We start from the raw sequence: 15373 nt of genomic DNA, 5'->3' as shown, positions 1-15373 counted from the left end.
CATCGTCTTCTCTTCGTCGACACTGAAATATTCTGTAGGTAAAGTAGAACATGTTTCCTTATTTACTCGTTACACAGTCGGTATTTCGATTAAGTATGATAAATATTTTTTTAATGGGAGAAAGTAAATTATTTAAATACTTGTGATATTACAATGGAAATCATAAATTGTAAATAGATGATTCTACGATACATTATTAATTATTTCTCTATTTTACTTTCTATATTTAATGAAATGCTTTCTAAACATTTTGTTCATCACATATTTTAATTTCATTAAAATTTTTCATAAACTGAATAGTATTTTGTTCCAATCATTTATGAACAAGAAAATATCGAAACATTTATTCAGGGTAAAATCGATGCACCATACGTTACTGCAAAAAAATCTGTGTTACGATATCTCGATACAATTTTGATGTTAAATATGTACATATTTTGGTTATTTCACGTTTTTATAAACAATATATTTTTCTTTTGATTCTTGCATCTAATAATGTTTTCAACGAATTGGTTTCGTAAATGGAAAATTCTACCATACACTGGAAGACGAAGACGACAACGTACTGTTACCAATCTCGAATCTCTACGTCGTGATATCGAAACAGACGTTCACCTTCGAGCAACGGAAGATTTATTGCAAAGTCTAGGGACAAATGCGACGCATGGCCTATCCACAACCATTGCATGCGATCTTTTAGACAAGACTGGTCCAAATGAACTGACGCCTCCAAGAAAGATTTCTAATGTATTAAAATTCTTACGTTTATGTTTCGGAGGATTTTCTTTATTGATATGGGTATACGAATAAATTTTATCTTTAATGTCGTACGATATACAATGGTTCACGAAAGTATTCGAACATTATATGTACATATACATATCATATGTGTTACGTGAAACACTTTGAACTTTCGTTAGCACTGTAATGATATAGACATTTATCGCAAACGTATATTTAGTGAAAAATTAGTGTATAACACGAACGGAAATCTTAAACGCACGATTAGTGCTACAAATGATTCCACTACATATTATGGCTTATTAATGTAATCGACTGTCCAATTACTTTGATGATCTTCGCGAAGCGTAGCTAAACATCTTGTAACTTTTAAATACATTTTTAGATCCTTTTCAAATTTTACGTACTCAAATACTTTCTACTCAAATACTTTCGCGAGCCACTATGTACATCGTATAACGAAAGGTATAAATTGTTTAGATAGGTGCTGTATTATGTTTTTGCAATTATCTTCTGGAATATGGCACTTACGGCGAAGCTTCTAAGGAACATTTGGGGCTTGGCATCGTGCTCGTTGGCTTAATCTTAGTTACAGCGATGTTCAGCCATTATCAGGAGTCGAAGAGTTCTCGAATTATAGAGTCGTTCCAGCAGATGTTGCCGCAAAAGACGAAGGTCCTGAGGGACGGCGAAAAAAAGGTATTGTCCGTAGCCGAATTAGTTATCGGGGACATTGTCCTTTTGGAAACCGGTGACCGAGTACCCGCTGACATTAGGATCCTGGAATGTCAAGGTAAATTCGTATCGCTGCAGTTGCAACCGTAACTTTCTTATTTCCCAACAAAAAAGTCCTCGCCTTTCTCTTCGTCGACGCTCGAGATATCTTGTCGATTTTGTTATAAATACAATCTAAAGAAGCGTAAAATATTTGTCTACATACTAGATTATCTAAATTCGATGAATTATGTTTCTTCTTTTCTTTTTTATCGCTTTCTATATATTTCATTTTCACAATATCAAATTATCGTACTCACACGAAGGCACTGCTAAATGATATGAAATTTAATATACTCGGATCTAATTAATTGGCGTGTCAATGCTCTGTGGTACAATAGTATTCCAATGCTTTTTGTAGCCACTGTTTACAGCGTTGGTACTGTTTTACTCGTCCGATCATTTCGTTTATTCTCAAAGGTAACGCCATCAGTTTCAAATATATTAAATTCGTATATATATCGTTTCGCAGTTGTTTCATGATATTTAATTCATTACAAGTCGGTTTCATTAACTGCCTGATCATTTTGAAGAAATATATACGTTCCACTAAGGTCTTAAGATCGACAATGCTTCGATTACCGGAGAATCTATCCCACTTTTAAGAACAGCCAATGTTCATCCAACGAATAATCTGATGGAGGCAAAGAATATGGTTTTCTTCTCAACCGATATAGTGGAAGGTAACGTATGACGAAACGAGTTGCCGCGTATTAATTTCTCAAGAATTTCCTATGGTTTCTCAAGGCTTCCTGTATCGTTTCGTAAAGTTAAGCTTCGTTAATGTACAACAGGCAGCGGAAAAGGAGTCGTGGTTGCTCGCGGTGACAATACCGTGATGGGTAGAGTTGCTAAACTAACTTCGAAATTGGCATCAAGACCCACGCCCCTTTCACGCGAACTTCATCGATTTATGAAAATAATATCGTGCTGGGCTATATTCCTCGGAATGCTGTTCTTTACCTTGTCCACGGCAATGGGCTATACTTGGATCAATTCGATAGCGTTTCTAATCGGTATAATAGTTGCGAACGTGCCGGAGGGATTGGCAGCCACTATGACCGTTAGCCTCACTTTAACAGCGAACAGAATGGCAAGCAAAAATTGCCTGGTGAAGCATCTCGAAGCTATCGAGACATTAGGATGCACCGCTGTTATTTGCAGTGACAAAACGGGAACGCTCACTCAAAATAAAATGACCGTAAGCGTGCTGTGTCATTGGTAGAATTCTCTTCGTTTAAGAATTCTATTTCTCTATTTCTACGAACTGTGGAATTTGATTTATTACGGCGGACTGTATAATATGTAATAGGCGATAATTTGAAGAAAGTAGAAAGAAAGGAAATAATGACTAAATTATAAAAAGGATACTATTCCTATTTAAATATTGGCACCAACTTTCTTTCTTTCTTTTTTTTTTTTTTTTTTTTTAGTTTTACAGCGTTTTCGCGTTGTAATATCGCGAAACTGGTGATTACGAAATTAACATTAACTTCGTTATCTACTGTTCAGGTCCGACACATGTGGTACAACGGTGAATTGCAAGAGGTAATGGCTTCTGACACGTGGAGAAAATATATTAAAAACACAGGATTTCATAACTTAGCCAGGGTGGCTAGTCTTTGTAATCGGGCTGAATGGGAGCCTTTACCTAAAAATATGCCCGCACCGCCGTTGAGAGAAAGGAAAATTTTGGGGGATGCTTCTGACGCTGCCTTATTAAAATGTATGGAAGGTCTCGTGAAAGGAGGCGTAGAAGCATATAGAAGAACTTGCGTAAAGGTGTCAAAGTATGATTGTTTACGGACTCCATCATCCATCGATGTAACAAACTTATCTTTGTTAATTTAGGTGTCCGAAATACCGTTTAATTCGACGGATAAATTTCAAGCCAACGTTTATATGTGTGGGAAGAAATACGTTGTTTTTTTAAAGGGTGCACCAGAAAGAGTTCTAGAGCGATGCTCGACCGTGGCGTTCGATAACGAAACAAGGAAACTGAATGATGAAATCAAGAAAGCTTATACGGAATCTTGTTATATTCTAGCAAATAATGGTGAACGTGTACTTGGTTTTGCTGATCTCGATCTGCCTGTATCTTCTTTTCCATCGAATTACGTCTTCACAGAGGATCCTCCAAATTTTCCTCTTCAAAACTTGAGACTAGTAATCTTCTGTTTATACGAAATAAGAGTTTATCGTATTAACATCTATCACGCACATATACATACGCATACGTAGTTTCTTAAAGTTTTAATTAATATCCATTGGAAAGACAATTTGTTTCTTCAACAGATCTTTGTAGTTATTATTTTGTTATTTCCTTTTTTTTTTATATAGCGATTCATTTATTGAAATAACTCTTATCTTTATTAAAATGAAATATACACGAATTCATGCAAGTAAGTCGATATTCTACATTATTATTAGATCGGGTTAATATCAATGATGGATCCGCCGAGGCCAGCAGTGCCAGACGCAGTGTACAAATGTCGTTGCGCCGGAATCAAGGTGATCATGGTAACTGGCGATCACCCTGATACAGCGAGAGCAATCGCTAAGTATGTCGGCATCATCACCGATGATTTTTTGCACAACGATCACAATGAAAAGAAACATTCGATCGTGGTGACGGGAGTGGAGTTGCGAGACTTAGACTCGGAAGAACTCGACCGTATCATAAGACAATACCCTGAGATTGTTTTCGCTAGAACATCTCCCGTGCAAAAGCTTCAGATCGTAGAGAGCTGTCAACGACTTCATCTGATCACCGCTGTTACCGGTGATGGAGTCAATGACACACCGGCATTGAAAAAGGCCGATATTGGCATAGCTATGGGGATTGCTGGTATTTACTTTACTGTTTCGTTTTTTAATAATTATTAACCTTGCTACGGCGCTCGAGTTTTGACATTTCGAATTTCCGTTCTTATAAAACGGATTTGTAACGTTTTAAGTAAACGTTTATCATAAAATTGAAACCAAAGATAAGAATAACACTTTTCTCACATCTTGTTCAAATATTTTTTAACTTTAGAAAAATATGTATAATTGGTTCAAAAATGGCCGAGGGAACATAGCAGGGTTAAATCTAAGAGAAATCAACCAGACAGGAATATTTAATTACCTGATCTTATTAATCTTCGACGATGTTACTTAAGTGACATGTGTTTTAACGCGTGTTTCATCGATAGGGTCGGACGTGAGTAAAGAAGTTGCAGACTTGATTCTATTAAACGACGATTTTGCCTCTATAGTTGCCGGGATCGAAGAAGGACGAAGAGTATTCGACAACTTGAAATCGAGTATCGCGTATACTCTAGCTAGTAACATTCCAGAGATAACACCCTTTTTGGCATTCATTGTACTTGGCATTCCTCTGCCTGTAGGCGTGATTTGTATATTGTGTATAGATCTTGGCACGGACATGTGGCCAGCCGTTTCATTGGCTTACGAGAAATCTGAATCCAACATTATCCTTAGGTACCGATCATTTTGCTTCAAAAATTAATCTCTATCATTATTATATTAAGAATCTTAAGTTATCATTTTTTTCAAGCTATAAATTAAATTAATTCGAAATTGCAGGAAACCCAGAATTCCACTAAAAGATCATCTCGTCAGTCATCGGTTACTTTTCCTGTCTTACGGACAGATCGGCATAATCGAAGCTTGTGCTGGTTTCGTCACATATTTCGTAGTTATGGCGGAACATGGTTTTCTACCTTATAGATTACTGGATTTGCGATCGTCGTGGGACAGTATCGTCGTAAACGACTTGCAAGATTGTTACGGTCAAGAATGGACGTACGAGCAGCGCAAGATACTCGAATATACTTGCCATACCGCTTTCTTTGTCAGTATAGTGATTGTTCAAATTGCTGACGTGATGATCTGCAAAACTCGTCGTGTCTCTCTCTTTCATCAAGGCATGGACAATTGGGTACTTAATTTTGGGATCGTTTTCGAGATAACGGTAGCCTGCGTCGTTTGTTATGCCCCTTATATGAAAGAAATTCTCAGAACTTATCCATTGATCTTTGAGTGGTGGCTACCAGGTGTACCGTATGCGGTGATTATTCTGGTTTACGACGAACTTAGAAAGCTTTGGATCAGAAGAAATCCTGCAGGATGGTGGGATCGCGAAACCTGTTATTAAATCTACGCAAACGGATATAACATAGTTCAATCTACCGTAAATTCTAATCGTATGACAGAACACTTCAAAGAAACATTTAATGATAAACACAAACGATATAAAATAAAAAAATGCAATTAATAGAAGAGAATACAGAAGACTATTAAAGTTCTTGATTCCGTGTTAATGAAATTCCAATCATATTAAGCACTTTATATCTAAAAATGCTTGAAACATCGATTATCTTGTTTAATGTACGGCTAACTCGATGTAGCTTTAACGGAGTGTTGGATCGACGCGAGTATGCAGAAGAGCTATGGTTCTCCTTTGGTTCTACGCGGTCATCGAATGTTGTAACCTCGTGAATGGAAAAGTGGGGGATGCATATAAGGCCCTGGGACCCTCTCGATGCGACCCAGTAGTCTCTAGTCATCAATTCCTTCACGTTCGAAGAACCGTGACTTGATTCTGACGTAACGAAAAGACTATATTTTTTTCGAATATTCACGTCCTCCGTCAGGATGAAGACGGAGGTGTTGTGTCTCCTAATTTGTCTCGGTGAGTAATTTTATAAAACCAACGTTTCGATCCTTATTAAGTGTGTAACTGCGTTTTCACTCGTTTAAACTTTCTAGTTTTGTAAACGTAACTACGTGAATCTTTCGTATTCGATAGCAGAAATCAATAGTTTATAGACAAATTGTTTCAAACTTGCTAAATACCTGAATCTTAAAGAATTTCACTGTAAGATAGAAAGACACCGTGAGAATAAATGTTAAAATGACAGCCAGTTTGACTAGTGACCTTTATCCGAGGTATTGTTTTACTTCTTACAAAGTAGCGACGTGGATTTAATTATTGCTACGGCTGTTACTATAGTTTCTATTAGTTGTTAGAATAAGTTTGCTATAGTATCAATTCTATTCTGTAGAGATTCTTAATAATTTACATCTGATCGTGTATAGAGATAGACGCGCAATATGGAAATTGTAGCCTTAATTTACATGCATATTGGTTGAATGATCTGATTCATTCATAATTTGATTTATACGTCCTACATATGTACATACACGATTCTTATCTTCTTACAACGATTCTTATCACGAAACAACTTACACCATCGTTTGTTGTTGAGAAATCAGTTCGCTGCAGCTTCTTGTAGAAAGTTTCATTTCTCTAGACCACGTGCTGATTTGCAATTTGACGAACAAATCGAACGAAAATCTTATTTAATCCTTTCGCTACCGTCGTTTAAGGAAAAAGTCGTTGTTCACAGGCCAAGTTTCAAATTTTCGACATGTTACACAATATGACATATATTCGTATGCGTATGTAATAATAGAAAATGATAAGTAGATAATTCGGGCGGATTTTAGAATGCGTCGCATATGTGCAACACCGGAGCTGTGGAAAGCAACTAGTGCGTCACACGTACGCCGGTGATTATGAAAGTGGCTTGTGTCGTATATTTTTCGTTTCGAGATATTTGAAGTGTTGCGTTTGACGTATGAATTGAATTGTGTTTGACCTCGCAACAACCAGCCCAATCCAAAGGTTCGACTTCTACCACTTTGTAAAGAGCATTTCATATTATTGTGATGTAAATAGACGCAACGGAAAGTAAGAAACAGATTCCTTCTTTTTAGATTCTCGACTTGGGTTACTTCGATAATCACGGTGACGCGTGATGTGGAAATTTAATTAGTGGTTAGTCGATATTTAATCGAGTTGTCTTCTCGGTAATAAAAATACCCATCAGCTAGAATTTTCAATTTTTCTCTATAAAGTGAAAAGTAAATTTTTCTCTAACGTCGTTGATCTCTTTAAAGTAAACTAATTCATGGCGAAATTATTTGAACGTCTCTTTGAATTACCTACTCTACATAAATACAATCCAATCAATGCGATTAATTGGCAGATACATTTTCTCGTCATGGTCTACTATGGTTCCACGATAAATTTAAGCTCGCACGGCTAAAATTATCATCTTCAAAACGTATCGAAGCCTATATAGAGTGTTGGAAAGTTAACAGGTCTGAGCGATTAAACGACATTTAAGTTGTGGCCGAGCAGACACACACGGGGACCAGCCACTTTCTCGCTTTCTTCCGTTCGCGAGGTCGACCGGCGTTTACGTACAAACCGGCGTTTATTCAGGGACGCAAGACGTCGCGTCTTGCCTTGAAAACACTCCGACCAGTCGACCCTCTCTCGCCATTCACCGTTTTTATTTTCTACTCTTTGTATTTTTTATTCAAATTCATTCGTTATTCCTGGCTACCGACGTAAATGCATCCGCATTGTATGGGTTCACCTTTTCGCATAGAAAGAGTTGAAATGAAATTTATTTCTAAACCAAGGTCAAATATGCATTTTCTTCAGAGCAAAGACGTAGAAAAAAATTTGTAATTTCCTGCAAGAAAATATCAAAGAATAACGTTGAATAAATTGCAGCCAAGGGTTTTGCTAACACGTTAGAAAAAACATTCGTAAATATCGTAACGATCGGACATTTTTTAGGTGTTGTCACCGCTTTAACGAGGAAGCAAGAGGCACTCGAGCAGAATCGTAGGAAAGTGGCTTTGCCAGCGTTGCAGAAGAAACAGCAACCTACGGCAGACGAGGAAGAGTACGAGGAGGACGAAGAAGAACTTTCGGATCAATGTCCCGAACCTAACGGTTATTTTCCTGATGCGGAACAATGCGACAAATATTACGACTGCCGGGATGGCAAAGTCATCGAGAAACTATGTCCCGATGGTCTTGTGTTTAACGACTTTAGCCCTCAACACGAAAAATGCGACCTGCCATTCGGAATCGATTGCAGCAAGAGGCCAAAATTACGTGAGTATCGAATTGTATTACAACGTGCTCTAAATTATTTCCCTGCTAACCGTAAATAAATTCGATTACAGAGAAACCACAACCCTCTCCACATTGCCCACGAATGCACGGCTATTTCGCTCACGAAGATCCTAGAATATGCAATACGTTCTACTACTGTGTGGAAGGAAAGTATAATATGATCACGTGTCCAGAGGGTCTGGTCTTCTCCGAGAAAACGGGTATTTGCAATTGGCCCGACGAGGCGCAGAAAAAAGGCTGCGGTTCCAGGGAATTATTTAATTTCACGTGCCCAAAAGTAGACGAGTCTGTTGCTGCCACGCACCCTCGATATCCTGATACGGAGGATTGTCAATATTTTTACGTGTGCGTGAATGGAGAGATACCTAGGAGGAGCGGTTGTAAATTGGGTCAAGCTTTTGACGAACGCACTGGAAAATGTGATTGGGCGAGGAAAATACCCGAGTGGTAAGTTCGAGTAAGATAAACCACGTTCAGCGTGGATTATTGCCGAGGATAAATAATAATTGTCAAAAATTCGGTATTCGTTTCGTGTTTTACTTTCTGACGAAGATAATAAGCAGATGTTTCTACGGAATTTTAGCAAAGACTGGTACAAAGGTCAATTGACCGACGAGGAATTGGACGCTTTGGAAAATCCACCACCGAAACCAAAACCTTCTGGTGGACATAGCAGGAGAAAAGGCGCCAAACCACCGACGTAGATTTAAGATTAAGTTCATCTGTAGATTTTAATGTTCACTGACTTATTAAATATTTCATGGAAAATAAAACACTTTTAATACTTTCTCTCTTTTTTATAACATGGGAACGAAATTATTTTCTAATTACAATTGCATAATTCTGTTACTGTTAACATATACTCGTACGTATATAACGAAATTGTCACACGAACTCGAGAGTGAAAGTTTTTACTTTTATTTGTATTCGTAACTTCTCGATAGCATCATAGAAATACGGTTCCTGGTGCTTTGTTTAAGATTTTGTGTAAAGTCATCCTATATAATTATATCAGAGTACATTTATCAGATTCTTTATTACCGGGTACGTATCAAAAATTGTACAATACTTTTTACAAACAAATTAGTCTTTCGAGCTATTCGTATTTGTCGGTGTGAGTATTGTCACTTTTTCTTTAGTGAATTCAAATCGCATGTAAATTTCCGTGAGCAGTGAAAGTGATCGTCTGAAAGTTCTTCGCATTTCACGGCAAACGTTTCCGAAATCTGCTCGATCGATCAGTGTGTCAACGTGTGATGCTTTCGTGATAAATTAAATTTAGTGTCGCTTTCGCAATAATCGATTCGAGGAAATTTTATGTAACACTTTGCAACAATGTTAGTCGCATGTCAAACTATCTTATTCCATCTATAATAATATCGTTACTTTCAAACTGCACTAATAAACAAAAATTATTTTATACTACGATATTTTATAAAACTAGTTTTGCTAAATTTAGAAGACGACCAGAATTATCAATTAGGTAAAACACGCAGTACATCGGTGAAAGAAATGGAGCGAAAGAGGCAAGAAACATAAGAGGAGAGAGTGAAAGATGTAGCGTAACCGATCTCCTGAAGAGGAAATTAACATCGTAACTCGAATGATATAATAAGATCAAACATTGTCTAACAAGATTCGATGTTCGCTTACCATCCACCTAAATTTATAACATAATACATATATGTATAGATTTATTTTAAATTACTTGAACCAGATCTAATAAAAGCGAACCGAAGTTTACGAAAAGCAAACTACCGATAGCATTATAGTTACGTGGATTTCGAAACATTCCAGGAACGCGATGATCATTTGTAAAGATCGCTGTAATTTTAATTTTTCCGCAAACGTTGGCGAAGGACGTCGAAGTGAGAGTACGGCACAGAAGAGAGGAAGAAGATGAACAGCGGTGACGGTATCTGGAAGAGGGAAAGAAGGGTAAAAGCGCGTGGTCCCTCCGATCAATCTTGATTCTAGACGGTTATCCATCTATGAAAACGAAACGAAAGTGGGGACGAAGCATTGCACGTGGTGGGGACTAACAGGGTATACACCGTGGTGAGTTGCCGAAGAGCTGCAGTGTTTCGCGACGGAGACACCATTTCGAAGGAAGACCAAAAAATACAGATTACCATACTTTAGTGACCAGTGTTTGGAATAATCTTTGCTAGATCGCGTGATTGGCTTCCATCAAAGTCGAAAAAATAAAGGATAAATATGATCAGAGAATCTTTTGTAACGATATTGGCTGTGATTGCCGTAACACGTAAGTATCGTATTTTAATAATTTTCTATGCAAAATTTGAAAGGACATACTTAAAACAATGAAATTATACGGAAATATTTCTCTTCGCTATTAAAGTATATATTAAAAAATATTATACTTAATTACACAAATATTTAAATTAAGTATTGAGATGTATTTTGAATAATAATGGTAGGTAGTTTTATTAATTGTAATAATAAAAATACTTTCGTTCGAGCGTGTCGTTTTTATACCAAATACGATATTATACGGTTTATTTATACCAATGGAAGAAATTAATAATTTTTAATTGCATATTTCTAAATTATAAATTAACATCGCAAAAAGTAATTCAAGCAAACATGAAATTTCTCGAATTTACTTTGCACGTTTTTAACCAGAAGCAAAAAGAGTACATGCTAATTACCGAGAAGGAAAAGAATGGTTTCACTGAAACAGATCTCAGACTTTCTCTTAATTTCTCGGCACGGTTTGCCGCAGCTTCTAAAATACTACTGAATTTCCGGTATCGTAATCATCGCGTAAAACCGGTAAAATTTCATAACTATTTAAACGTCTGAAACTCGTCGCCCATCCCGAGGAGAAAAATTATCCGTGTCTCTAGTACGTTCCAAAGGTATTCATTTCGCCTGGAGAGCGCGTAAAAGACAGTCGAACTAAACTTTCTAAAGCGTAAATGTCAGATCTGTTGCTCGCTGAGTTGCATAAGTATCTGCAGTGGTTGTCGTCTCTATACATATGTAAAACCGATAAATTACGTAAAGAAATAAAATAATGCCGATCGAATTTAAGATTCATGGAACAGAAAGAGAAGTTAGGCTGGTTCGACTAACTCGCGTATGCTACAGCACTTCTCGCCAAGCTACTTTATATGCCTCTTGAAGCGTGGCATTGATTTCCGGTATATCTTACAAAGTAAATGCCGCAAGTAACGTGGAGAAATTTAAGAAATTTGTTCCAGTTTCTTTCTCTCTTTGTATTCCAGATTTTTACAAAGTGAAAACGAGTCCCCCGAGAATGCTACTCCATCGACATTTTCACCTACGTGAATTCCCAGCCCTGTCGTCTGATAAAATATTCCATTTAGATTATTCTTTGATTTATCGCTACACTATGTGATTTTTAATGGCCGCGAATATTAATCGATTATCTAACAAAAATAATCTAAAATTAAACTTTATTTTCACTTGAGAATTCTCATCGATATTTTCACCTACGTGAATTCCCAGTCGTATCGCGTGATAAAATATTCCATTTAGATTATTGTTCGATTGAATAATGTGGGATTAAACTTTATTACTGTAGTAAAAATTCCACTGTCAAGAAAAACTGAAAAATATTCCAACCTCGGCGCTGAAAATTTACGAATATATGCATAAATGGATAAAAAATGGTTGTTTCTCAAATAAACGTTACACGTGAAAAGAACTGGAGAAAATTTCATTACCGCATATATACATATATATAAAGAGAGTAAACTTTCATTTATGTGAAACTTGTTATAGACGGTGCATTCAACTGCCCGAGCAAAGACGGCCAGTACGAGGATTCAAAGCAGTGCGACAAATACTACGAATGCATCGATGGCGTTGCCACGGAGAAGGTTTGTCCAGATGGATTGGTTTTCGATCCTCTCAATCGTAAAGTGAACAAATGCGATCACGTATTCAACGTTGATTGTGGAGATCGTCTGGAACTACGTAAGATCATCATAAATTGTACTCGTTGGATGATATTAAATAAAATCTAGTCCTTGAGAATTTGATTATTTTCCATATTTTTGTAATAAATGCTTGTATCAAGTGTTGGAAACACACTCGTCGGAATAAAATTGAACTGTCCAAGTACGACATGTTACGCGTGTCATTGGCTTTTGCGGTTGATGTCCTTGACATACAGGATACTATGACGGCAAGTAATGAAAGTGCTTTTAATTCTCGTTATATTTTTTTTATATTTACAGAACCACCTCAACCGACCAAGAAGTGTCCACGAAGGAATGGTTTCTTTGCTCATCCAGACCCATCTGTTTGTAACATCTTCTACAATTGCATCGATGGCGAAGCGATCGAAATTACCTGTACCACTGGATTGCATTTCGACGAATATAGCGGCACGTGCGTATGGCCTGACAGCGCTGGACGAGAGGTAAACGTTGTCCTATATTTTACATGTGTAATATATTTCTTCTTTCAGTCTTGATGTTGAGAATATCGCAACTTGATAGTACACGTAGTAAATGAAAATTAATATGTTTCGCAACAACGTATTCTACATGTAATGTTAAATTTCATCTTTACAGGGATGTGGAGTAGTAGACAAGAAGTTGAAAGACGGTTTCGAATGTCCGAAGGAAAGTCAGGTCGATACCAGAGGAATGGTTGTCGATCATCCTAAATTTGCTCATCCAGATGACTGTCAGAAGTTTTATGTCTGTCTGAACGGAGTAACACCACGCGAACAAGGCTGTAGCGACGGAACTGTTTATAACGAGGAACAGCAAAGATGCGACGCACCTGAAAATGTCCCCGGCTGGTACGTATGACTTAATAATACAGCAGTAAAATATTTGAACGATCAGAAAGCAAGATTAATTAAACGATTATACCATTTTACAGTGAGGATTGGTACAAGGATGATGACAAGAAACCATAAAATATTTTCTAAACTCATATGTCCCGCATCGGGATCTCGATATCATCTTTAAATCACGTCATCCTCGTTTAGTGTGTAATAATGTGTGTGTTTAGACATTTGAATGTTCATAAATAATAAATTCTATTTTATCTTATTCATCTTATTTTTTTTTTTGGTATTTTCTTTTATCGCTTATCCCAACTCATTTATGGTATCAACGAATCGATATAACGAGTTTCTTAAGAGCGAATCTGAGTCGTTATTAAAATTTGCTATGAAAAATATTAGAAGGGACCGTGCCTGTGCAGATTCTATTTCTTGAAATATGTACGAAGTGTCTTTGAGTTTTCTTTCGTAACCAACGAAGCGTGTCGACGGTAACTTTCTCCTGGACATTTTATTGCTTTTTATTCTTGAATTCATCGACGGACGACTTTCGTGTTAATGTACTTTTTACTAGGCATATATGATAACTAGACTGTGGACTTTTATGTATTTATGTGAAATTCAAAGATGCAAAAGCGGACAAAATGTATATAATGTACAAAAGTATATTCTATTACTAGTAGTAGTATGGTATTCAAAGTAAAGTGCTTGTTATAAGCAATTCATATAATTTTTAATAAGTAAAGTGAATCTCTATTTACGTTATATCTTTTTAATCGTATCCATAAAAATATAAATTTGAAAAATAAAAATGAGCTATTTGTAATATACATGGAGTATTTGATTTTCACTTAATTTGTTTGAGATAGAATATGGATCACGTATAACGCAAAAGATAAATAAAAGATACGGTGGACGAGACTAAAATTCCATGAAAATATGCATACATTTGACAAATATTGGTAAAATTTGACAAATCTGTTTTTTACAAGGTGTTGAAAATCACAAGACGATATAGTTTGATATTTCTCTAACTTATCGAGTAAGAGATGCTTGTAATAATCATAAGCAGAGAGATAGCTATGACCAATCTAAACTTTCCGAACTGTCCGCTGATTACACTGTGTTTGTGTAATTGCACGGCATTCATTTATACGCGATTCAATCTAAGCTGAAATTTCTTGCGTACAGCAAGGATCAGCTGAATCTGGCTTGATTGTAACAGTACCTTAAAGTGCCATGCACAGAGAAAGGGAAGCAGAAACTCTCTGCACTGCAACGGTTAAAATTTAATCGCGATCAAGTTACTCATTGGAAAACCATAAGTAAATTACCAGTTCTCCAGTAGTTACAAAAATTACTGCTGACTTGATAATACTTCGTTCGAAATACTTGTAATCGATGTTACAATTTGTAAATTTTTTCCACCTAGTTGGTCAAGGATACACAATTTCTCTTTAGCAGAATTGTTTCTTGACTATATAATGATGTATACTTTTGTAATGCTAATACTATATCTTACGTTTTTAATATAATATAGTGCAAAATACAAGGTAAAAAGCGAAGAAAAGTAAGTATTTTTATAAATACCTGATTGTTTAATAGTATGAAAAATGTTTGATTGACTGTACAGTTTAGGTTAAAGATTAGAATAGTTTTGGAAAGAAAAGATCATTTTTCTCTGAGATTTGTACGAATAAGCTGTTTGAGAATCACTGCGTATCCCAATGCTTGAGCTGCTGTACATTCGTTCGTGTTGAGAAAGTTTGCCTAATTTCAGGGGCATTTTGATCGATTTTTAAACATTGCCGAAGAATTATTTTTCGTTACTATAATCCAACGATTAAAATTAATTGCATAACTCATTGGTAAAATTTCGATAACGTTTGTTGATTAAACAATGTTGGAATAATTAAATATTCGGTTAAATGGTATTCCAATAATCGAGGTCGAATAGTATTGTAAAGAACACTAGATTCAAAGGTGGGTATGTAAGCATACGTTAACTCGCAGAGGGACATTCGTACCACCTATTGGTATAACGTTCAAGAGACTAGGGAGAAGTT

The 15373-nt window shown here is 36.4% G+C and overlaps 3 protein-coding genes across 3 annotated transcripts; all 3 read left to right on the top strand.

Moving 5' to 3' along the window:
* The first annotated feature begins 495 nt into the window (after positions 1–495).
* On the top strand, positions 496–5729 carry LOC117206077 (sodium/potassium-transporting ATPase subunit alpha-like). Its single transcript, XM_033445075.1, has 9 exons — positions 496–798; positions 1222–1534; positions 2070–2198; positions 2310–2716; positions 3028–3297; positions 3367–3681; positions 3946–4363; positions 4710–4998; positions 5104–5729. Exons 1-9 carry the CDS (start codon positions 496–498, stop codon positions 5672–5674), a joined length of 3015 nt encoding a protein of 1004 aa, XP_033300966.1. The 3' UTR covers positions 5675–5729.
* Positions 5730–6040: 311 nt separating this feature from the next.
* LOC117206051 (protein obstructor-E) lies at positions 6041–9321 on the top strand. Its single transcript, XM_033445039.1, has 4 exons — positions 6041–6211; positions 8174–8497; positions 8569–8965; positions 9102–9321. The coding sequence occupies exons 1-4, from the start codon at positions 6175–6177 to the stop codon at positions 9220–9222; spliced, it is 879 nt and encodes a 292-aa protein (XP_033300930.1). The 5' UTR covers positions 6041–6174; the 3' UTR covers positions 9223–9321.
* A 1268-nt stretch (positions 9322–10589) lies between these two features.
* On the top strand, positions 10590–13584 carry LOC117205933 (protein obstructor-E-like). The gene is made up of 5 exons (XM_033444794.1): positions 10590–10784; positions 12290–12484; positions 12748–12932; positions 13087–13319; positions 13403–13584. Exons 1-5 carry the CDS (start codon positions 10736–10738, stop codon positions 13437–13439), a joined length of 699 nt encoding a protein of 232 aa, XP_033300685.1. The 5' UTR covers positions 10590–10735; the 3' UTR covers positions 13440–13584.
* Positions 13585–15373: the final 1789 nt, after the last annotated feature.

This window comes from Bombus bifarius, unplaced genomic scaffold (assembly GCF_011952205.1).
Source record: "Bombus bifarius isolate JDL3187 unplaced genomic scaffold, Bbif_JDL3187 scf7180000007996, whole genome shotgun sequence".
Taxonomy (NCBI): domain Eukaryota; kingdom Metazoa; phylum Arthropoda; class Insecta; order Hymenoptera; family Apidae; genus Bombus; species Bombus bifarius.
The sequence above is the reverse complement of the archived record's forward strand: the minus strand, read 5'-3'. Positions and strand labels throughout refer to the sequence as shown.